We start from the raw sequence: 24,212 nt of genomic DNA on the forward strand, positions 1-24,212 counted from the left end.
GAAATGTGCTAGTTTCACCGCCCAGAGGACCTTCCCCAGAACAGCTGCACATACATCTTAAACAGCCTTGTCCTCTAGGCAAGATCACAGGGCTGTGACAGGCGCTGCCATCATCCCACCACTGAAGTCGTGCCACATAGGCAGCATGAACAAAAACCCAGTCTTCTCCTTGCTGAGCCAAATGGTCTTACTGGGAGTTGACAGATTTAGGTGTCTAAGGACCGCCCTAGTAGGAGATGCCCTTATAAATGTTCCCCGTTTTATCCTGCCATGATTATAAAAAGGCCAGTGTGGGTATGTGATGCTGGTGTGAACTGTTGAAGGTAGAGGCCAACCACCTACACTAGGAGCCAGAGAGCTTGAAGGTGGCCCAAAGCCACCCCAGTCCTCTGCTCCGCGTGGCATTAGAGCTCAGAAGACAGGTCGTCATCCCATTGCTTTTGGCAGGGCAGATCCTGTACGCACACATCAGGTACGTGCTCCTGAAGACGCGGTCCCCTGGAGGAGCACCGCTCTGTGGAAATGCAGCCAGCCGGACCTCAGGAGCTCTTCCTCGACATGATGTGGGAAGAAAAGGTGCAATGACTGGGCGTTGCGCCACGCTGACCTGAGAATATCGTTACGTTTTTAATTACGGTGATTACAAGGCCTCAGATAATCACACCAGCATACGAATGGGGCTCGAGTCTCCCATCCCGCATCCCCTCCAGCCACTAACGACCACACGCGATGTGCCTGAGTACCCCCCACCCACCACTCTCCCCGCCCAGCTACGGAAGAGGAGAAGCAGCAAAGCGCCTGGTCACAAGCAGCGTGATGGGATCACTTGCAGGCCATGGAACAACCTCCGTTCTGCCCTGCAGAGGCGAGTCACTGCCACCCTTCCCGGCACGGCGGGGTGCCACAATCTGGGGTGCATTAGGAAGAGTGTGGCCAGCAGGTGGAGGGAGGTTCTCCTTCCCCTCTACTCTGCCCTAGTGAGGCCCCATCTGGAGTACTGTGTCCAGTTCTGGGCTCCCCACTTCAAGAAAGATGAGGAGCTGCTGGAGAGAGTCCAGCGGAGGGCTACGAGGATGAGGAGGGGACTGGAGCATCTCTCCTATAAGGAAAGGCTGAGGGAGCTGGGCTTGTTCAGCCTGAAGAAGAGAAGGCTGAGAGGGGACCTAATAAATGCTTACCAATATCTGCAGGGTGGGTGTCAGGAGGATGGGGCCAGACTCTTTTCAGTGGTGCCCAGCGACAGGACAAGGGGCAACGGGCACAAACTGAAGCACAGGAAGTTCCGTCTGAACATGAGGAAGAACTTCTTCCCTCTGAGGGTGATGGAGCCCTGGAACAGGCTGCCCAGGGAGGCTGTGGAGTCTCCTTCTCTGGAGATATTCAAGACCCACCTGGACAAGGTCCTGTGCAGCCTGCTGTAGGTGACCCTGCTTCGGCAGGGGGTTGGACTAGATGACCCACAGAGGTCCCTTCCAAACCCGACCATTCTGTGAGTCTGTGATTATGTGAACCGGAACAGGGTGGGCACGGACCCCCGGCCGCACTCACCGGGGCGCTGGCAGGTGCTGCTTGCTCTTCCTGGTGGTGGCGGCGGCAGCAGGCGGCTGGCGCATGACGTGGGCCACCCCGACGTTGACGGGCTGGGCGGCGGGGAGAGTGACGTGGCTGGCCAGCAGCGCGGGCTGCTGCATGATGGGGTTGTAATGGCTGCCGTGAGCGTGGGTGTTCCTGCAAAGGGGGAGACAGGCACATGGTTAGGATGCTGCCGGTGGCTCATCCGCAGGCTCCTCCACAGGCACCCACCCCCAGGAACTGGCCGACGGCAGCGGGGTGGGCACAGAGCTCCGAGGACAGGGAGCAGAGAAGCCACCCGGAGCTCTCAGACAGGGCGGTTGCAGGCTGCGCCCTCCTGCCTTTCCACCCCCAGTCTGCAGCCTTGCGAGACCCCATCCGTGCTCCTCCAGCGCCGGTGGGTACTTCGGGGAGCCTCCCAGCGCCTCCAGTTTACCTCCAGTCCGCCAGCGGCTGGGTGCCGGCCATGGAGTCCGGGATGACGGTGGCGTGCTGGACAGAAGTGTGGGTGGCCACGCCGGTCAGCTGCTGCCAGGCGGGAGGGAGCAGGATCTGCTGGGTGCCGCTGGGCCACGCTTGCTGCCGGACAGAGGGAAAACGGTCACTTGCCAAGGGGCACCACACACCGAGCATCAGCGGTGGCCCACGCTCAGCTGGGGCTCCTCATAACCATCGCGGTCGTCCTACCTAGCTCTTACCGCTTTTCAGTCACAGCTGACAAATACTTTTAGGAAACCACAGTAAAAGGAGTAAAAGTTGCCCATACAGAGAGCGCAAAGGAGGGGGAAAAAAAAATCCCTGCTGTCCAAAGCAGCAGCTGTGTTAAACTGGGAACGGGAGGGATCGAAACTGGTCAGCATTTTGACCCAAATATCAAACTGTTTAGCACCTTTTAATTTTGACTCTCCAGACCAGCTGGGCACTACGGTCCCATTGTTATTTTCCCCCTCCAAGCGCCAATTTTCCTTCCCGCCCCAACAGAACCTAAAGGACTTCAGGAAACTAACGGAACTAAGGAGAATGAACTCTTCAAGGGTCAGGAATGAGAACAGGGGGCTGCAGGACTTTTGCAAGAAGGAAGGAAAAAAATGCGAATTTGGGGATGCCAAACAGGAATGCACAGCGGTCACCATGTGCTCCCGAGGAGGAGCGTCTCGCTGCACTGGCCAAGGAGCCCTGTTGCCTGCTTCCAGCTCACCGGGAGCCCCCCGGCCGCAGCAAAGCAGAGCCAGTCACGGCTACACATCGCATGCCTGTCCTCCTCATCTGCTCTCTGGCTTTTTCTGAGTAGGTGCCTCCCTTGCAGGGGTGGAAATCTCTGCCTTGTGAGTTGAGCCATCGCTCTGCTACGCAACCATCCCTCCAGCTGCGCTGCCACAGGCATGGCTCAGGTCGTCGTGCTCCGGTGAGCCCACAGGCGAGTCAGACAATGAGTTTTTTGACTTGGGAAACTTTCTTTGCTATGTGCTGCCTGAAGGCTCCAGCAGCTTCTCACTGCCTGGGCTGGGGAGCACAGGGGTACCAGCTACGGCCCTCCTTACCCCCAACTGGCACCTCTATATTGGACCTGTGTTGTGTTACCTCACGGCTCTAAGGAGGATGAATTTTAAAGAGGAGAGCCTTCTTCCAGGCAGGCATTTGTCTCCATCTCCATCCTCACAAGAATTCTATTAACCGTCCCCATAATCCCCTCCTATCCCCAAGTAAACAAAACAAAAAACCACCACCACCACCCCCCAAAAACCACCTTTTCCCTCTTCTGCTCCAAAGTTTGACTGCCTTGTAATTTTCCACGCTGCTGAGTCAGATGAAAAGGCTGCTGCTGTGAGGCCTCTCAGCAACATCTGCTGATGGACAGTCAGCAGGCTCCTGAGAGCTCTTCATCTAAGGAGCCACAGCCACGGACTGACACTGCTTGGAGCAGGTAGGAGGAGGCGGCAAAGATGCAAAAAGATAAGGGCAGGAAAAAGCTTTTTTTCCTCCCCCCCTTTTTTTTTTCCCAGCTTTGATTTAAAAGAGGAGACTAAACTACCACTGCAGTCAGTCCCAGGGGACTACCTGGATTTACTTGCAGAGAAAACTGCTTCCTCCTTTTTCAGGAGGAGAACTGAACAAACCTAAGCTCCTTTCCCAACTGCAGTGCATAAATTTAGACGCAGTGTCAGGGTCCAGGCACAAATTCCTCACTTATTAGGTAAGGACCACTGAATCATTTAATCTGCAGATAAGACTTGTCTAGGCTGATCCAGTAGCACAGCGGGCTGTGCTCACACGCGGGAGGCTCGTGCCGGCAGCCGCAGCCTGTTCTCAGTTATTGCCTTAGTGCGAAATTGTGCCTCCGCAGCGGAGCGCCGGGAGGTGGTGGGTCCCCCGGTGCGACGGAGCTCCCGCTTCAGACGCGGAGCAAGAGCGGCTAATGGAATAAGCGTGTCTGTTCTGAAAGCCGGTGGCAGGACCTCCGTGGGAAGAGATGTTGTTGGGAAGGAGTTAAAAGGAGAGAAAAATCGGGAATTCAGGGCGTTGTTCAAGGACAGGGGACAGTTCTGGGTCACGTCGTGGACGTCTGCCAGAAAACTGTACAGCTTGGTCTCTTTTCAGATCTGAAGCTGCGAAGAGCTATTAGTAAAGACAAGATCGGTCTCCTTTCACCAGTCTCTGCATACAGCATGTGGACACGTGCTTGAGAGGGTGAAAACAGACCCAGAGAACTCACAAAGAAGTTACTTTCACTACCGCCTCTGCATCTTTCAGGCTGCTGGCTTTGTCTGGCTCCACACCACAGGCTGCAGACACGCAGCTCCTGGAGACGATGCTCAAAATCTGTCACTGCCTCTTCCCGGAGTCCCTCCGGCTCCCGGAGCTCCTTGCTCTGTCCCATCCCCGGGACTGCTGGTGTCATACACCACGCACAGGGAGAGCTGGACGCCAGCAGTGCTGGGACGTGGTCAGGCTCCTCCTGATGTGGGCAAGCACAGCGACCCGTGCCTCACGCCGAGAAAGCCTGATGGCACCACACGGTGCTGGGAGCACAAGGAGTGGCATCATGCCTGATCAGGGGAGGCAAATCAGGTGGGTAGAAGGGCAGAAGCGGGCTCTGGAGGCGCTACGCTCTCTGCCAGGGACAGTCCCTCTACTAGTGGGAGCAATCTCATAGTCTGGTCTGAAGAGCATGAGATAAGCAGCTGTGCATGAGAGCAACAGCTCTCTGCTGAAAGGGAGACACACAGCCGCTCGGAGATCAGATGTGACCACAATGCAGTACAAAGAAGCTGTGTTTTTCCATTCAGGAAACTGGAATTGGGCACAGATCTGTTGCTCAGATGAGCTGCTCGGTCCGAACTGAGCGAGGCCGGCGGACACCAGATGCCACCGTCATCAGAGCGCCTCGCCATCAGAGCGGCAGCTCGCTTTTCTCATCGCGTGAGACAGATACATCAACAGGCAGACTGCCTCTCCTTTATTAAATCAAAAATTAAAAATCTATGCAATGAGGAGTGTTTCTCAGAAACAGCTTCAACCCTCTCGTGGAAGTGACAGTGAATAAAACGTCAGTAGAAAGTACGAGAGGCGCAGCCCATAAAATGGGAGTTCACGTAGCAGGGGCAGCACAGAAACTGGTAGCAACGGTTCTCCTGACCACTCCCTCCCTCCCACAGACCACGTGGTGGCCCCAACAAGGCCACCTCAAGAAGAAAGAAGGGACTGGAGGTCTCAAAGTCTTTCAGGATCCTGCTGCCTTTGGGATGCTTCAGACCAGAGCCTCACCCCGTCCAGCCCCAGGTGACAGCCCACCTCAGGAGGCCTGGCAGAACGGCATATGGGTGTGCAAAGCTCCATCACCTTCACCCACTGCCTTGGCTGGCTTCTTGCACAAGCAATGGGTGCTGGCAACCGTGCCTGCACAGCCTGCTTCTGGCTTTGCCACTGCTCCCATTGGCCCTGCCTCTCGGGGTCTCCTTTCCTATCAAACAAGAGAGGTGGCCCAAGACAGGCTGCAGCAGAGAGGTTCGATGTTTCAGAGAGCCCTCTGACAAAGACCCTGCCACTGGGAAGGGGCAGGGCACATTAGCTAATGGAAATCACGCAGGCTGCAAGTTGTGCTTCGATCCGTCTTCTCCAGGTAAGTGTTGCTGGCAGCTGGTAAAGGATGGCACTTGCACCGACAGCCTGACCCCAGCAGTGCACCGCACGGGCTAAACCCTGAAGTCTGCTGGTACCTGACCGCGTACGACTGCGCCGGAATTAATGAAGGCATGGCAGACCAACCGATCCCGAGTCAGAGGCGTGCATCTTCGACCTGTAGGTCATCCTTCCCAGGCTACACAGCCTCATACCAACTACACTAGGTGCTTTTTCTTCTTCTTCTGCCAGTTACATGCCTGATATCTGCTGAGGTACCACGGCACCAGCTGCCAGCCAACCGGGGCAGATGCTCTGAAGCCAGCACAAGAAGGAATGAACTGTTCCCCCTTTTCAAGGAGATGGGGTTCCCCTTGAGAAGGTGCACGTGGGTGGTGGTACCTGTTCCCATTTGGGTATTTTCCTGGGAGGAACCATGCTTTTCCTGTGAGCGCATTTTGGGCAATTGTGCCAACAATTGCTGCTGACAAGGAGAGCTCTTTGCCTGTGGGGCCCTTGCCTCTGCCTCCTAGCATCTCTCTCGTAACTTTAGAGCAGAAGGGCAGCTGGTAAAACAGAAGGGTGCAGACGTGAAGCACGGAAAATGCTTATCAGCAGCATGCAATTCACCAGCACAACTCTTGGCCACAAACTAGCACTGAAACCACGAGTTCAGGAGGATGCAGGAAGGTTATTACTGGCTCTTCCTGAGCAGAGTCTTGACACAGCTTCCCCTGAGGCTTCCCACTGATTCCAGTGGAGAAGCAGAAGGAAAGAAGGCCTTTCCAGAGACTTCTGCAACTCTGACATAGCCTTTGAGCTGAACAATGAACCGGGGGAGGTTTAGACATTTCAGAGAAAGCTGGAGACCCTTGTATGACTGCCCAAGTCCTTGAACTGCACCACAGAAAGCCCTCAAAGAAAGCTACTTTCCTCAGCCCCCAAGAGCTAAACAACACAAAAAATACCTGCTGAGCTCGGTGTCTTCAGAGGTCCTTACCTGTGCGAGGAGTCCTGGCTGGATCTGCAGCGGCTGGGCCCCAGGAGCCTGAGTGACAATGGGAACGGCGTTCTCCATCCGAACTGAATACCCGGCATGCTTCGAAGGGGAGGCTTGTAATCCTGTTCCAGCAGCACAGAAGGCACAGCATTAGCCATCAACAGCATTGCTAGGAATGAGGGTCTGGTTTTCAGAGGTGCCTGAAGGCACTCACTGATGTCCACTTCAATTGCAGTGTTCAGTCACTCTGAAAAAAGTCGGATCTCGGAGCCCCAAATATTCCTCCCCAGCCCAAAGATGTCCACCAAATGTTCACAAACATGACATAAGGGTGCAGAAAAGACATTTTCAAAGACATGAAGAGATTAACTGAGTTCATATTTTTAGGGCACCGCGAATTCGTGAGAAACATCTCAATACAACGCGTACAGAGAGAAAAGGAAGAGAGGAGAGGGAATGGCTTCTCTTACCCCATGTTCTCTGCTTTGACAACAGAAAATGGTCCTTGCCAGCCAAGAAACATTGCTATGTGAGAATGCTCTCTTGTGACCTAAGTGGGATAGTGTGATGGGAATCCAGAAACGTGCACTCACTCAGCCTTGACGGGAATAGGTGATTTTCTCCTGTACCACTTCTCAGGACTCGTATTCAAAAGGCTCTGATCTGACCGTGCAATCTAGCACAGCCCAAACTCCAACGACCGCTGACTCAGCCACGCGTTAGCCTAACTGAGCTGGAGGAAACTTCCTTCTCCACCACCTTTGTGCGTGGCACAGCCTACGCTACCTCCTCTGCCTTGGAGCTTTCTCAAGACAGCAAGCAGACGATGATAGCTTACATATTCTAGCAATACATTTCTGAAGTCAAACCCCTGAGATGCATTTTAACTATGTAGAAGAGGTCTAGCTACACTTCCCTAGTTCAAAAGAGCTTTGATAATCCTGCAGAACATTTAACGAGTGCCTAGAGACTGCCACACAGACAGGCTTGTACAAATGAAGAGCAGAAGTTGCACCAGCTGAACGAAGATCTACTTAGACCACTTCCTACAGATACCTGGCTAGTTTTTCCAAATTGCTACAGTATGTAAAGTCAAGACAAGGACAAGTGGCTAACTCTGACCATCACCCCCGTTGTTTGACAATCATATCCACCACTGGTATACACAGGCAGAGACGCTTGCAGCAGGGCTGGAGCTGAAGGACTTGTACTGCTAAATGGCCACGAGCATCTGTTCTGGGGGCAAACCCTCACCTCCAGCAGCACCACGCTCCATGCTGCATTAACCTCCCGACTCCCCTTTTTAACAAACGAATCACCGGGAAGTGATGAGCCTGTTATTTATGTACTGATTTATCATTGTCGTGGGGGAAAGTTTCCAAGTTTACCAAAGTGAGACAGAAGAGCCTCAAACCCTGTTCACGGCGAAGGACGACAAATATCACATATTGTCCCTCAGCCCCTTCTCAGTGTCGGCCCCATTGTTTCATAGAATGGTAAGGGTTGGAAGGGACCTTAAAGATCATCTGATTCCAACCCTCCTGCCAGGAGCAGGGACATCTTCGTGATGCTGGAGGTGCCTGCAAGGCCCTCTGCTGTTGCAAACGTTTCCACCCGCAACTACCTCGCTGCTCTGATTTACTCGGCCAGCAATTTTTCTACCGTGTGGTCTACACCAAGGAAGCCTGTTTCAAACGAGAGACAGACGAAACAGCAGTGGGAAGGGAGCAGCGACTGGCCAGGACCTGGCGAGGCTGTCACTCACCTTGGAAGCCTGGTGGGCAGACGATGAGAGCTTGCTGGAAGGGGTCGGGCCGGGCACAGATCTGCGCTGTTCCTGTCTGCAGGGGCATGCTCCGCTGGGCCACCGCAGCCATGGACGCCGCTGAAGGCTGGTAGAGTGCAGATTGGTAATTTAGTATGGAGACCTCGGGGTTGGCTAAGGAAATAGTGGCACTGGAGGAGGTGGGAGCCAGGTTGGTGGTCTAAAGGAATGACGGGAATTAAACAAAAACAAACAAAAAATGAGGGAGATGGGTATGCTGGAAGAAGCAAATCCAAAAACAAAAGAGTAAAATAGTGTAAGATAAAGTAAAAAAAAAAAAAAAAAAGAAACCAACCAAAAAAACCCAGCAAACCAAAACCAAACAAGGGGTAGAACAGGACACTGAGGAGCACAGCAGCAAGGGTAGTGATGAGGAAAGGAGCATGATCTGCCTGAGTAACCGCAGCTGTACCATGCTACGGGACCTCCAGCCACGCGGCGCTGCTGTGTACTGCTCGGAGACACAGCACGTTCTCCAGAGCAGAGCTGTAGCCCCGCTTATCACCCAGTTGGCTCTGATCTGCAGCATGGTGAAGATGGGTTCAGTAAATGTTACTGTTCCCCAATCACACAGTTCTCTCATCATGCACAGAGCTCTAGAAACAGCCCGCATTTCTTTGGCAAAAGCACCTCGGCACCTCCGTGCCCTGTGTGAAGCCTCATCCTGAGAAGGTAGACTCCTTCCAGCCTCTCCTCTACCTTCTCTCTAGGACAGCACATGCCCCTTGAATCATGTTTTGAATTCGAAGGAAACAGAGAGCATAACAAGAGGTCATAATAATACTTTCAAAGTCCAAACTTTGCTTGGCTTGATTTTAAAGCCTCTCAGAGGAGAAACTCCAGCAGGGGATGTTGCAAAGCCACAAACATCAGCCCAGTGTTCTGCAAAACACCTAGAAATCTGAGGGTGACTTCTTTCCTCTTTGGACTCAGTCTGTAACAGTTGCAGACAAACAACCTCTACACAGCTCTGCCACTGCTCTATAAACATATGTCCTTAGTGCTCGTGTCTAGGCAGCTAGGCTCTACCAGACCAGAGTCCACCTTTCTCCTCCATCAAAATAGACCAGCATCGCTGCTGGAGATGGGTCAGGCAACACCTTCTCATGGTGAAGGCACAAACACAGGACGGGGCTTTGAGCAAGGCTGCAGGAGGCAGCAGGCCAAGCCTTCTGCACTGCCCTGGTTGCCCCTGGGCCCGGGAAGGGTACCCACGCTGCACTGCCACGGCCACAACCACAGCCACGAGCGATGAGACGACGAAACACCTTCCTCCTCCTCCTCCCCTCTCTGTGAGGAGGCAGAGAAGCGAAATCTGTTTCCCCCATGCAACACACCGAGCGGCAACCATGACAGCTCCCACACTCCTCATCTCTGGAGCCGTAACTGGGAGGAGGCAATCCCCAGGGACTTTGCAGAGACACAGAGCACCAGGGAGACGGGATGAGTGGCATGTTGAAGAGATCAGTGAAAGGTTTAGCTCGTTAAAACACCCTTCCTGGAAGTGTTTCTACTACTTCTACGAACACCAGCAACACTGGTTCTGCTCACAACACGTGCCCCTTATGAAAATTGAGAGACTACCATGATCTCCCCAGCCAACAACCGACCTTAACAGCAAGTGAGTTCGGAGGAAACGAAAGCAAGTCTGCCCTTCCTACTAGCAACAGCGGTACAAATGGTGTCTCTGCCCTGCAGCCGGGGCCTACGGGAGCACGCAGCACGCGCCTCTTTAGTCAGCATCTCAGAAACAGCCAAGAAAGGGAACCACTGTTCATAACTAATGCCCTATCACACCAAGCCATGACCTATCTCTGCATCTGCTTAATGAATTGTTCCAAAAGACCTTCTGTGATCACATGCATCGAGAACAGAGTCATGAAGTCTGCTTTTCTGCGTGACGCAGGAACACTCTGTACGTCCACGCAGACTCCTTTAGCCCCCTGCTTTCCGAGCACCATTTCTGCAACACCACCTGCAATCTCCAGAGTGACTCTTGAGCAGCCTGCTCCCAAAAGGCTTTAAAGACAGTACCTATTTCTTGAGCTTCAGTCTCCTAGAGTGCCGTCCCTGGAGAGTTCCCTTTCTCCGTTGTAATACAGTACCACAGTAAACAACTTAGCCTGCTAGTCACATAAAATTTGTCAGCCCAGCACGCTGCAACAGTGGGGCACGTAAACTAATACAAGAGCCCAAAGCATGATTACCAAGCCAGAGCCCACCAATGTAGAGTGCAATGTGTTTGGAGTGGGGGTACGCGCACAGGGTCCCCACGCCAGCTATGGCATCTGGAGCTAAGAATAAACCTTACCCCTGAACTCTTCTTTCCTGTTGATGGGTTACAGTGCTGTGTCTGTTACAGTAGGGTTTAAATTCTTTTTACTTCAATGCCAATTTGAAAGAGTGCTGTAAGATCACAAACACTTCTGCCTGACCCAGGGAGTGCAGTCCTGCTCACTGCATTAAGGCACTAATGAGCTTTTCCCCATAGCAACTTCCCAAGTAAGCAGGATTTATCACCCCCAACAACAACACGAAAAACGAGGGCAACATTTCACCATCGCACAAAATGTCACAAGATTACTGCTTGCCTGAAGAAAAGAGAATGAAGAAAAGCGCAGGAAGGAGAGTGAAAAAGTACCATCTTTTTGCAGGTATGTTAAATGGGATGCTACGTTGCTTTTCATCTTGTAGACCCTATTGACGTAAACGTTTCAAGCACTGGCTGGTTCTGACCGATGCCCTTACCTGGTTGTGGACTGTGTTCAGCTGGTTGTTAAAAGTCATGGTCAAGTTGGTCGATGTACTTGGGGCTACATGGGTGATGAATGGCGTCTTGCTCTGGTTCACTGTGTCATACATAGTCACCCGCCGCTTGCAAATCTCCATGTTCTGGAAGCAGGACTTGACACTGTGTAATGAGAGGGGGGACAAGGAAGACAGGAAAATCAACCAACTGACCAGTACAGGTTAACAGTGCAATCACCGCGGCCCTGCATTAGGTCTCCATGGCAGGCTTGGCACTTCCTTGGCTTTTAAAGCCCTTGGCTATTTTATGCAGGTCTCTCTTAACCAGCGGGAGTCAGCTTAACCCTGTACTGAAGAGGGCCAAATGGGTGTCAAGATGAGAGCGGCTGCTCTGGGACTCCTGGGTGCCCCCATGGGTCTCAGCACTGCAACGTAAGTCACAAAAAGCTAACAAATTGGCTGCTCTTTAGGTGGCAGGGCAGGAAACACGAAGTGGCTATTTTAAAAGACCAAAAGAGACTGAGAGCAAGGAACAAAGATACTGTTTGTTTTTTTTTTTTTTTTTTTATGATTGAGCCTGAGAGGAAAAGCCAACTCGTGCTTTCTGCCTCAGTGTAAGCCTAAAGGTAACTTTAGAGTGTTTTGTAAGGAAGAATTTTACTGTTCTCGGTCACTAAGACCCCTGAAAAAAAATCTTACTTGTGACTTTTAAAAAGTAGTTCACTGAAACATTGCCCCTGTCTGGCTAAACACTTCCACAGATGCTTATCTTAAAGCACATGAGCTGTCCTCCCGCACTCAGTGGGACGATTCATATGGCAAAAGGTCATGCCAAATCGGGATTCATCAATGTCCTGAGGGAATCAGGTTCTGAGGTTATCTCAGACGGAGAATTGGATCTCTGGGGGGAAAGATTACAGCTTCTTCCTCTACCCAGACTTTCCTTTAACTGTTATTGATATATCAAGGAAAATTTTGAGAAGAATCATATTTTGTATCCCCAGTGAAGGAGATGAAATACTCTCTGCATTGCTAGAGCACCCAAGGTGTCTGGTACACGAAACTGCCAGTATTTCATTTTTATAATTGGGATACCAAAGCATACAGAGGTTTAAGCGATAACAACATATCTGTCTTGTGTAAAACTGTATTTCTAATAAAATCTCATTTTTCCAAGGTCTAAAAACCAATACAGGTTTTCCACAATTCTTCCATAACAATTATTTTTACAAATGCGACCTCAGAGTCTGAAACACAACCCAGAAAAGTATAAAGGCATTTATTGCCATTATCCCAACCCAGAACAACAGAAAATCCAAACAGTGAAAATCAGCTGTAGCTGCAAAAAAATCAGCTGTATGCATAATTTCCTTTGTAACGACCCAAGCTGTTAAAGGTAGGGGAGGTAAACACATCCTCACACAGTTTTTAAGAAACAAAATGTCCCTTCAAAAGGAACAAGCTCATATGATCCTTAGAGTTGGTCAGGAAGAAGGCCTAGATCTTTTTATCCCTGTCTTACTCACATGGTCATCTTCCTTCTCCTACAGGTAATGTCTTGATAACTGGATCTGTGCCATAAACACCTGCAGACAAGACAGGCTCAGGACACTGTGCATAGCTGCGCGTTATGTGCATTTACTTAAAGAACTATGAAATACCTGTAAGTCGCAGAATATTCAGAAAAACCAAACACTTATCAAATAAATATAGAAGACTATTGGATTGCGTTTTTCCAGCCAAGTATGAATACAATTCTCCCTCCATAAAGCAGAAAGCATTGGAAAGAGTACCTGAGTCTGTACATGGTAAAGTCTGTGTAACCAAATGGTTTTACATAACAACGTATAATCTCTACTGATGTAATACTGTGTTCTCTGTCTTTACTTTAAAAAAAAAAGGTAAAAAGAAGGCAGGGACCGAGCAAAACAGACAGAGAGACTGAGGAGTAGCCCGCTCTTTAAGAGCCAGGCAGTTAAATACGTGAAATGGGGAGCTCAACTCTCTTTGCTGCTTGCCTGGAAGCAAGCGGAACAGCCCCTCCCGGGCTCCTCAGACTCGCAGCCTCTCTGAAGCTGCCACAGCAGAGACTCCTTCCAGGAGCTACACCTTCCTTACAGTCTCACTTTCTCTGCTGCCTGATTTACTTTCAAGAGAGATTACAACTCCCTGCATCTCTCAAGGCTTTGAAGTTTCTGTACGCAAAACCACAGGCAATCACAGACAGAATTTCCATCAGCGTGCCCCGCTGGTTACAGCTTATTGCTCTCTCTACCCATCACCGCTTCCAAGGCGGAGGGGCTGCGCGGGGTTACGCGGCCGGCTGGCACCGCATTTACCATTCGGAGACCTGACGCTCCATTTTTCATTCAGGTAAAAATTCTCACTGCTCTTGGCCCCAGTGATATTTTCAACTCCTCGGGGGCTTTGCCTGAGCAGCCACAAGTGAGCACTTAAAAAATTAAGATGCTATTATGGTCTGCTGTGTTAGCGGAAAGATTTCTGATGGCAACGTGTTATGCCACAAATCCCTCCTATCTTATACAATCAGTTGTAGCACAGTAAGGAGGACCGTTGCAAATTAAAAGACTTGTACATGATGCTAACACTGTTAGAAAATACCATCATTTTTAAAGTTTCATATAAAACCATTCTAAATCACTTTCTCTCTGTTTAGCACAACCACCTCCCGTCTCGTTTTCACCACACTTCTCGCTTACTACCTACTTAGAGATAACAATGCTCAAAGATGTCTGCGCAGGGTCAGTCTGGGTCCACACAGATTGTGCACCCACTACCTTATGGTAAGCAGCTGCTTTTATCTTGTGACACATGTGACAAAAAGGCAGCTACAGCTCCTTCACAGTGGGAAAACTACCTTAAATGAACTGGAAATACCGCAGGTGAGAGTACACATATGGGCAGGAGAGGTGACCCACAGCAACCTGTTGCTCTGCAGCACCCACGCAAACATACTCTTCGTCTTTTCAAGCAGTCCCCTTTATTTTCCATCTGAGCTCCTCACAGCCTTTAAACACCAGGCACATGACACCCAAAGTACAGCGCTGTGCCAGTAACTCTGTTCTTCCGACGAGGTGAAGGGACAGCCTGCAAAAGCACCTGGAACTGTCAAGCGTTGCAGGGCAGGATGCTCTAAGCTGGGTGTCCCAAAGGCTTTGGAAGACCCCCACGACGTGTCAGGGCTCTGAGTGAACTCCCCAGGGGACAAGAGCCACGTGCTGCACGCAGGTTCCCTGCCTTCCAAGCTGCTGCGCTCCATGACGCAGCCTTAGGAGAAGGGGGAGTCAAGCCTGAGGGCATGAGACTTCTCCACATCTCCATCGGGCAGTGGAGCCCACCTCCATTCCGCAGATGTGTCGGCCGAGCTCAGAGCGTGGTGTTTAAGGTTACGCAGGCGGGCAACAACAGAGCCGAAACCTGAGCTCCGTGTCCCGTTGCCTGTGCCTGTAAGCTTGCCTGCAGCAGAAAAAGCTCTTCCCTGAAGAAGCAAACAGCCCCAAATGGACCCCTGCAAAATGGGAAGGTTCTGCGAGGAAGGGTCGGCTCCCCACTGCAGATCAGGTTGATTACTGCAGTAACAATCAGGACTATATTACTTTGAGATATACTGATACTTTCAGCACTAATTGCGTAATTTCTTCTGCATTTTAATGCAAACATCTGTAATTATTGAATATTTACATAATGAATGTAGCACACTGCAGCATTTTAAATGCCAAGCACCTACGACACAAACCTTGCAACCTTATGAGTTGGCAATCCTCTTTTCTTTTTTTTTTTAACCAGAAAAAAGATTAAAACTTAAGACTTCAGCATCTGAACAATGCCATTCAGATGCATTTGGTCTCCACCACAACCAGCTCTCCCTCTTCACCCCTCAATTCAAAACCCAAGGGGAAAGAAAGCCACGTACTGTGTGCTGTGAGGGAAATCAAGCAAGTGTGTCATGGTGACAAAAGGGTGGTTCAGAGTCTCAATGGGTGTTATTCTCTTATCTGCATCTATCGTCAACATCTTCTTTAGCAGATCGATAAACTCCCGCCGGTCCGCCTTTTCCACCAACATATCACTTCCTTCCAAATCTGTTGTCATGTTCACCTAAAGGAGAAAGGACAAGGGAAAGAGCAGATGGTCAGCTCTCCAGCAAACCGGGCTCACTCCCCGCTGGAGCACACACCCCACGAGCCTCCCCGTCCAAAGGGGTGCTTGTCGCAGTCAGACGGCAGGGGCTCCGTGGTGGCCAGGTCATCTGGCTTGCGCACGTCAGATCTCCAGACAGACTGGGAAGCGTTCAGCTCGCTTGGGTCAACGGCTAATCAAACACTTAGTCACCCTCCGCTGAAGATGAACAGCTTCCACATGGTAGCAGGCAAGCTCTGATAATCAGTGTATTTATCACATAAAGGACTGTGTTATCAGACATTTAACAATGTGTCCTCTGAGCAAAAAAGCCATATAAAATAAATAAAAATTGTCAGTAGGTTTATGGGAAACATCCCATCCATGTACCAGGGGCCAGGAAAAAAAAACACCCTCATGTTCTTTCATCTCTTTACACAGTCCTCTGTCTCGGCATCTTTGCTTGCGAATGCTACGCTGTCCAGACTTCGCTAGCACAAACTGCGTTTTTGTGCTGGTGTTGTGCCAGTTCTGCACGCTGGTGTGTGCGCTCGCGCAAACTCCAGGCGCAGGAGTGGTTACACAGGAGGGAACTTTCACACCCGCACGGACTCGACACTGAATTAGTACTCCCCGTTCCCCCAGGCAGCCACATTTTACAGGGAGTACGCTCCTCTGCGGCCACGGGGATTATTTCCAGTGTCACCGTTTTACAAACAGAAATATTAAAGCGGAGAGAAGTGACTTGCCAGTGGCTGCACAGAGGAGCACTGGAGAGGCAAGCGAAAACACAGGATTTTGACAGCCAGACAGGTGACTTAGCCATTTTCCAAGACTGCTTTACCACAGCACACTGAGCCCACGCGCCCCTGTGTGCAGTTCTCCCTACAAAGCAGCACACAAAGAGCTGATTTGGTAGGCGTAATCCCGGTGCTCCTCGGGAGCCCGCACAAGAACCGCGTACACAGAACTCACGCAGTCGCCCTCTGTCCGCACTGCCCAAAAGCACACGAAGCAGCCTTGCTCGTTTTACTCACCAGAGCTCTTACCTGTGCCATATCATCCAAACAGTTGAAAATATACTTTCTTGCTTCCTTCGACTTAATCCCCGTCTCTGCCTCATGATCATCAGGTGTCTGCTCAAAACAGGAGACAGGCATTGACCAGAACTGCCCTGCGATCAGCCGCGGGTTACGCGCCACTTGCAGCTTCTGCCTCATCCCACCCTCGTCAGAGACCACTGTCCCTCTCTTCCCTGACCAGATAACGTTTACACTATCTCCGCTATGGCTGTATGACTGCTTTTGTCTCACACGGTGATTTATCTCCTCTTTTTCACTTCAGAGGATCCTCCCAGCTACGGTGGGAGTCCCAAACGTCTCTTACAACCGCCCCAGCGTGAGGCTGTGTCCCACCCTTACAGCCAGAAGCCAACTGGCCTCTCCTTGGGGACTGAGCGCAGCCAAACACGCTGGTACGGGAGACCCAGGGCTCACTTGCATTACTAGCAGTTTTAATTGTCAGAATTAAAATGCTTTCTCCCCCCCTCAGTGCATTAGATGTCAGTGTCAAGTCTGCCCAGGGCACGTTTCATTTAAAAATTCATTGACTGCTTAGAGGGAGATTTCCAGCTCAGTTCTGGACTCAAATTTCCCACAAAGCAGTGCCAAGCAAGTGGACTAAGGGCTGCAGACTTTGGGGATGGCAGTTTTCCCTCGGGCTATACCCACCCCAACGTCTGTGCTGCACCGCAAAAAGCAGAGACCTAGGCTCTGCGGTGACCTGAATGTCTCCTCACTTCCAACCAACAACTGCCAGGCAAAAGAAACAAGGGAACGTCCTCCTACCTTCAGTCTCCACAAAGGATACGGCGAGTCTGTATCCCTGTTGAAAAACCTCGTAGTCTTTGTCCCTGCACTTAACAAATACTCTGCTGGTAAGCCCTGCGTCTGTGAAATATAGCGAATCTGTAAGAGAAGGATGAGAGGTCACTGCGCAGCCTGTGAAGATCTCTGGAGGTCTTCCCTGAAGGAGGGCAGGAAGCATTTAAAACAACAGAACAAAGAAAGAGAAAATGTAGCACGTAGTGAGACTTCACCAAAAAAAACCCCAGCGCAAGGAAGCCTGAAGAAGAGAAGGCTGAGAGGGGACCTTAGAAATGCCTACAAATATCTGAAGGGTGGGTGTCAGGAGGATGGGGCCAAGCTCTTTTCAGTGGTGCCCAGCGACAGGACAAGGGGCAACGGGCACAAACTGAAGCAGAGGAAGTTCCGTCTGAACATGAGGAAGAACTTCTTCCCTCTGAGGGTGACGGAGCTCTGGAACAGGCTGCCCAGGGAGGTTGTGGAGTCTCCTTCTCTGGAGATATTCAAGACCCGCCTGGACAAGGTCCTGTGCAGCCTGCTCTGGGTGACCCTGCTTCGGCAGGGGGGTTGGACTGGATGACCCACAGAGGTCCCTTCCAACCCCAAACATTCTGTGAATGAGAGGGAAGAGAACTCTCGTCCGGCATCCCTCCATCTATCAGGTACGCCACTGGAAACTCATCACCCTTACAGAACGCTTATATGAAGCCTGTGCATGAAGGCAGGGAAGTCCCTAGGTTTTAGAGGTCAAAGAGGAAGACCCACACAGAGGTTTCAACGGGGTGTTTCACCAGTGGCTTTGCACCTTTTTATGTCACGCTCTCCTCTCCAGGAGGTAATTTCAGCAATTTGATATTTGCACTCTAAATTTTGCTGATTTTTCCCCCAGCTGAGCGCACAGCCTTTCCTCGGAGCAGTTTGAAGTTCAAAACGGAGGACTACGAAGTGACTGTCTTTGAACTTAGATGAAACGCACGCTCAAACGAACTGACACCCTCGTGGTATGTAAAGTACTTCATCTATATTGCCTACATGACTTCATTTGTTTTTTAGGTTACTTCCACACGTATGACCTCGTCGGCACCCATACGGCTAAAAGATGCTACACGTGCGTTTCGAGGATCTCAGACTTTTATTTGTTTATTCAAAGGAAAAAGGGTCTGTGATCATACCGTTAGAGACCGATCTCACACACAACCTTAACATCTCCTGACTCCCGGGTGTTTCACTCTGCAAAATGGCTGCAAACTCTGCAAGACTACTAAAAGTAGTCACCTACTCTAGAAATTTCTGGGGAAGAATGGAAAGCATTTTTGAGAGAAGAGTCAAAGAGGGGTAAAAAACATTTAAACAAAAAGGCATCAAAAGCAGCCGTGGTTTCAAAGACTTCCGAGCACTCAGGACCCGGTTCACCGAGCACGGCTCACTCGGTTCTGCAGCTCCTTAGGTCCATTGGAGCTCGTGCACCCAAGAAGCACCAGGATGCTGCCCGCAGCCCAGCGCCCGCGCTGTAGGGCGACTCTGGCCACAGCGAGGGGCCAGGATCAGTCCCTGCCCCCGGCCCAGCTCCCCAGGAGCCCTCACCGCACGTCACCAGAGGAAGCTTTGTGCTGGGCAGTTAAGCTGAGCAGGGAGGTACGTGATTTCTTTTTCAGCTGCGTGTTTTATGGCTTTTGGGGTGCAGCAGGGAGGACAAAGAAATCTACTCTTTGTAGTTGGTATGTGAGTTTCAAATGCTTTTACGTTTTTCAGCTACATCTTATTTCCTTTGGCGTCACTAATGGCCCTGCTCTTCACTGGGGGTTATTTCCCCTGCCAAATTTCACCTTTAAAGCTCTGACCAAAAAAATTCTAGTTACAAAAGAAGAGTCAAGGAAACATTTTCATCTATGAAAAACTTGTTTACTACCCTGCTCTTTTTTTCTTTGTTTTTTTCCACCCTAAAAAAGACCCTTTTCAGGCCACATTTGCAGACAGATAAGACCACCCTGAAGAAGACTATGGGGATGGAAAGTGTTCTGCAGCTCTAGCAGCCGCTGCACTATCAACTTTAGGACTACAAAAGGAGTGTAAAAGCCTATAGGGAGACAAGTACAACAGCTTGTATTAACTGGAAACCTACACCACTGTGAATGTTCCCCTTCTTGTCACTGCTTTTAATACGCACCCTCATAAAAGGGGTTATGAAACGCAGCAGAGTTTGTGCTGTTTATTCTAACAAATAAACCTTTATTCAACGCTTGCTGTTACAGCAGAGAAAGGGTGCTCGCTCTGCTCAGTCAGGAGAGACATGTACAGAGCTCTCCAGTCAACGGCAGCGTTGACAGAGATTTCACTTAGGCAGTCAGGGCTTAAAAGCCAGTGTACCAAACAGCACGCTGGTTACCTGGAATAAATACCCCAGCTGGGTAACGAAAAAGTTGACTCGGGAGGGGTGAAAACCACAAATCCCCTACTAGGAAAAGAGAAAAAGTTGGCATCTGTTCACTCTGACAAAAGAAGGGAAAAAAGCCTCCAACCCATGAACATTCGTGCTCTTACCAGCATCCAGGGCAACGTCGGCACCCACCTGATCGTACTCCGAAGCTCCTGGGTACAACGGCCAGCCCAAGAACAGCTCCGCAATGACACATCCCAACGACCACATATCGATTGCTTCACAAAATGGTAAACCGAGGATGATTTCAGGGGCTCTGCAAAGGAAGAGGGCAGAAAACATCAGCAAGGGGAGCCGATCCCCTGAGCTGGTGTAGCGAGGCCGTGCAGGGCGCGACGCTCACAAAGCTGCTGCTGCCAACAAGCGCCACTGCTCCCACGGGGCCGAGGCCACCGGCAAAGTGTCTGCTCACCAAGCATGAGTCGGTGAGCATTCACCCCTGCAGAAGAGTCCTCCGGCAGCATTTAGCCAAGAGACAGCCCTACGTTGCGCAGCAGTTGGCAAAGGAGAGAACTACCATTATTTTCATTCGGCAGGTGGGAAAATCAGGCACAAAACCAATGCTGTGCGCCCACGGCCACCACATTAAGGCCTCTACTTGAGGCTTGAGTCTCCAGCTCGCTGTCCTGCTCCCTGCGGTGAAGCACCCTCCATTCAGGCAGCTTGTTGGGCTTCAAACAGCCAGACACTAAATAACCATTACAGGACTGGTATAAAAGGGTTACTGACTTTTTAAACAAATGGATGCCACCATAAAACAGAGAAATAACATAATTAGATCTATTAGACCTAAGCCTTTTCCCCAGGAGGAAGCAGCCAAGAAGCCTTCACTTCCCAGTCTGTCCCAGGCGCCTGATTAGATTTCCTCTCCCCTTCCAGCCCCAACGTGGCAGCACTCCCGCTATGCCTTTACTGCTGGCTTCGGGAGATGCCCACGGAGGCACCGCTGCTCAGTGAGTTTTGGTGTTAGCCCTGCTGAGGAAGGAGAAGACAAGGTAAAAGCTTTGCTTCGGCTCTCCAGGAGGATCCCTGGCCGGGACGCAGAGGAGATGCCCAAACAAGCAAGCCCAGCCTCAGCTCAGACTTCCACAGGACCTTCAGGTGAGGGTCACGTCACGTTCCAGCCAGGCAGAAGCTGGTGTCAAGCCTCAGCCAGGTACCGTGCAGTCAACGGAGAGACACCCCCCTCCCCGCCCCCAAGGGGGATTTGTCCACCTGTCTTGGGATGGTTTGAGTCTTTCTTCACTGAGGCTACACAGGTTCGATAAACTCCAGCGGCCAAGGTTAGACAAGATGAATCCTCCCGTTAGCACCCCACACACTTTGTGTTTCAAAAGCAACTTCTGCGTGGAAGAATCAAAAGTATCTTACAAATACTGCAAACCCTATGCAGAACCCACCTCGGCACACCAACACCTTCCTTACTTTCCCCACCTCAGCCCAGACTTCCACTTGCAGCTAAGTGCCATAGCTCCTGTTTTACACAGAGATCACCTAAAGGATCTCTCCTGCTCTTCTTGCAGATCTTGCAATACTTCTAAAGCCCCAGCTTCTGGAGTCAGGTGACGTACAACAGAAAGAAAAACTTATTTTCCCATACTCCTCTAATTATACATACATATAAAAAGGCAGAAGACAGATGAAAAAGAAACACACATCGCTTTCAAGCTTTCATCATTTTAAAAACAGCCTTAAGATTGCTTGGGCCCTGATGCATATTTTGGGAATGCCTGGGGCTGACTATTGAGCAAATCAAGTGCCACCATCCAGAGCTGGAAATAGGACCCATGGTTCCCAGTTTCCTATCTGTCAGCAGGACAAGATCTGACACGAGTGAGGTCATTCTAAGGATTACCAATTGCAGTGGAAAATATTATGTTTTAGTCACGTCATTACATAGTCATGTGAAGACAAGTCCTCAGCCAAGAAACTAAGCAAAATGGGTAATCTTTTCCAAAGAAACAAGCAAAGGCCCTGCAGCAAGAACCCATGCCCCATTTTCAGTCCACAAACTTCCCCAATTTTGGGTTGACTGGTACTGATAAAAGCCTGAAACTATCTGTTCTCAAACCAGCAACGCAGAACATAAAAATTTTGGGAAATTCTTGGATTTTAAGCTTCGGATGCACCATTCCCACAGAAAACATGCCAGAAACTTAAAGAGTGGCTACCTTTAGCCCTTCTAGCTTCATCTGCGCTTGTTGTTCTCATACCCCACTGTTCTTTAGCCCACCATGACAAACTTCTTGCTCTAGCATCAACCCCTCCTTAGGAACAGGGGGTTAATTTTCCTCCTTTCCTCTCCATTTCGTCACCCCTGCACACTACTCGACACCTAGACAAAATGTAGAGAGAAAAAAGACAGCTACGGTGACCTGAATCTCATTACTATGTAAATCCTGCATTCAAAGCCATCTGCCTCTCCCTGTCTGCCTTCCACATCATGAACGCAACGTCCCTGGTCACTAATGAGAGCTCAGCCACGCATCGCCTGAACTTCAAATCCCTCCCACTAACTCAAGTGGAGGGAGCGGAGGGGTGGACTGTCGGTGGGATGTTCCCAAAGCGATTTTGTGTAGAAAACTCCCTGTTTATAAAAATCTCTTGCGCTGCTGTCATATGCAGCACACGTCTCCTCCCGTCTCTCCCCACACTTCTGCTGCCAACACCTCCAGACCCCTGCAAGGAGGAATGACCCAGAATTCCAGGTTCCAAAACTTCTAAATTTTTTTTTCCTTGTGAGTCTTCAGCTGTCCATGGGTTTTCCTTAAAGCTCCAGCTTCTGGAGTGCAGCAACTGGGAGAGAATTTCTCTTCACACACAAAAGAAGTTTTGCACCTCTGCTGCTGGGAAGAAAAGCACAAAACCAGTGTCCATACCACTTAAACACATACAAGGCAACGAAACGGAATGCCGTTCATTATATTAAACCAGACCTATCGTTGTAGGGAGGGAAGGTGGTGAGATAGTTTTAGTTTATTCTACTTTTTTGAAAGCTGGTATTCGCATTACTCAACCTCAAACATTAGTTATAATCTTTGCCCATTCAGCCCCGAACAGATGATGATTTTGGAACAGCAATGAGAACCCCTGCAAGAGGGGGGCCAGATCGAAGTGATATGGTGCCCTACGTACACCACAGCCAGCGTTCGCTGCGGCTTTCTCCCAGCCTTGCCGTCGTGAGGGCAATTTTTGCATAGAGAGGGAGTGGACCCAAGACAAAAAGATCTTGCTAACTTAATTAAGCAGTCATTAAAACACCACAAGAACGACAGGTATCAGACACCACACAGGTTTCCAGATTTTCAGCTAGCAGACACCTCCCGTTTCCCATCTGAGAACGAGCTGGGGTCACCTGGGGAGGAGCAGCAGTCTCTACCTGCTGGCACTCGGCTAAAGGCCAACGCCAAGCGTTTTGGTGGAGGATGCTATAAGTTCTGCTCGAAAACAACTCATCCACTGACAAAACGCCTTCCAAACCTCCATCGGGTGGCAATTGTTCTGTATGCTCAGTTACGGATGCACAGATCCTTCTGCATATAGAGCTAGATCTGACACGTGGAACTCCTCTCTTTCTCAACACAAGCATGTCAATTTTTTAAGACAATGTGAGATCTTGACTTCAATCACATGTTGTGGCACGGAGTTCCACAAGCAACCTTCCGCTATCAGTAGCATCTTAACTCAGTTGTCTAAAGCCTGATTTTCCTTCATCAGGTTTAAATTTGTCACCTCTCACTTCATATTCACATGGATTGGCCTACAGGTGAAGGTGCTTGAATCACCTTTCTTTTAGCACATGCTATATTTATTTCTCTGCCCTGTTTTCCCTCTTTTGCAGCAGCTTCTGGTGTCTCAGTGTTCCCCCCCATGGATGTTTCACTCCACTTCCACCACCTGGCCCTAAAACCTCTCTTCCTGACAGAACTGCTTGGAGACATGCAGAACAGACCTAGGAACAGTTAAACACGAGGATATTCCCCAGACTGATTTTACACTATTTGCAGAATGCTTTCGCGTTCCGGTCTTCCCTGAGCCTAATATTTTGTTTGCTTTCGGAGTGACACGAGGCATTTCAGCAGATGTTTTATCTAGGAGATCCTCTGAGACACACAGTTCTTTCTCCAGAGGAGCTGCAGTTAATTTAGGACATAGAAACATGTAGAAATAGTTCATTTTTCCTCCTCCAATGTTTACTGCCTTTCAGTACTGTACTGATCTGGTATAATGTTGCCTGTAATCTAGATCAAGTCCCTTAAATGTTTCTCGCTCTTTTCTGCAGCCTAACCTAAGCAAGTCTGTGGTATCTGCACACTTAGGCACTTCACTGCTGGTCTGCCACTTTTTACAGATAATTAATACATTAAATAACTCTGGTCCTAAAATATGCACGCAGTCCACTCCACAACTGACCCTTTTATTCCTAAAAGCACTCAGATTTAGCTCAGCTGCTCTAAGAATGGTGTAATTCTCTTTTCCAAAGGGAAAGAGAACGTTCCCATGTCT

The 24,212-nt window shown here is 50.1% G+C and overlaps 1 protein-coding gene across 7 annotated transcripts in view; it reads right to left on the reverse strand.

Annotated features, from left to right (window-relative positions):
• Positions 1 to 24,212, reverse strand: part of HIPK2 (homeodomain interacting protein kinase 2) — a 130,975-nt gene that overhangs the window by 13,870 nt on the left and 92,893 nt on the right. For 2 of the 7 annotated variants that reach the window (XM_075428820.1, XM_075428826.1), the window contains exons 3-12: positions 19,839 to 19,962; positions 17,252 to 17,371; positions 16,442 to 16,540; positions 15,199 to 15,383; positions 12,791 to 12,850; positions 11,265 to 11,427; positions 8,457 to 8,676; positions 6,692 to 6,813; positions 2,009 to 2,151; positions 1,549 to 1,728 (exon numbers count right to left, since the gene is read on the reverse strand). In XM_075428820.1, coding sequence (XP_075284935.1) covers positions 1,549 to 1,728; positions 2,009 to 2,151; positions 6,692 to 6,813; positions 8,457 to 8,676; positions 11,265 to 11,427; positions 12,791 to 12,850; positions 15,199 to 15,383; positions 16,442 to 16,540; positions 17,252 to 17,371; positions 19,839 to 19,962 — 1,416 coding nt within the window. The remainder of the gene's footprint in view (positions 1 to 1,548; positions 1,729 to 2,008; positions 2,152 to 6,691; positions 6,814 to 8,456; positions 8,677 to 11,264; positions 11,428 to 12,790; positions 12,851 to 15,198; positions 15,384 to 16,441; positions 16,541 to 17,251; positions 17,372 to 19,838; positions 19,963 to 24,212) is intronic. The other 5 variants (XM_075428824.1, XM_075428821.1, XM_075428825.1 and 2 more) reach the window with 5 other exon arrangements.

The sequence above is a fragment of the Opisthocomus hoazin genome, chromosome 8 (assembly GCF_030867145.1).
Source record: "Opisthocomus hoazin isolate bOpiHoa1 chromosome 8, bOpiHoa1.hap1, whole genome shotgun sequence".
NCBI lineage: Eukaryota > Metazoa > Chordata > Aves > Opisthocomiformes > Opisthocomidae > Opisthocomus > Opisthocomus hoazin.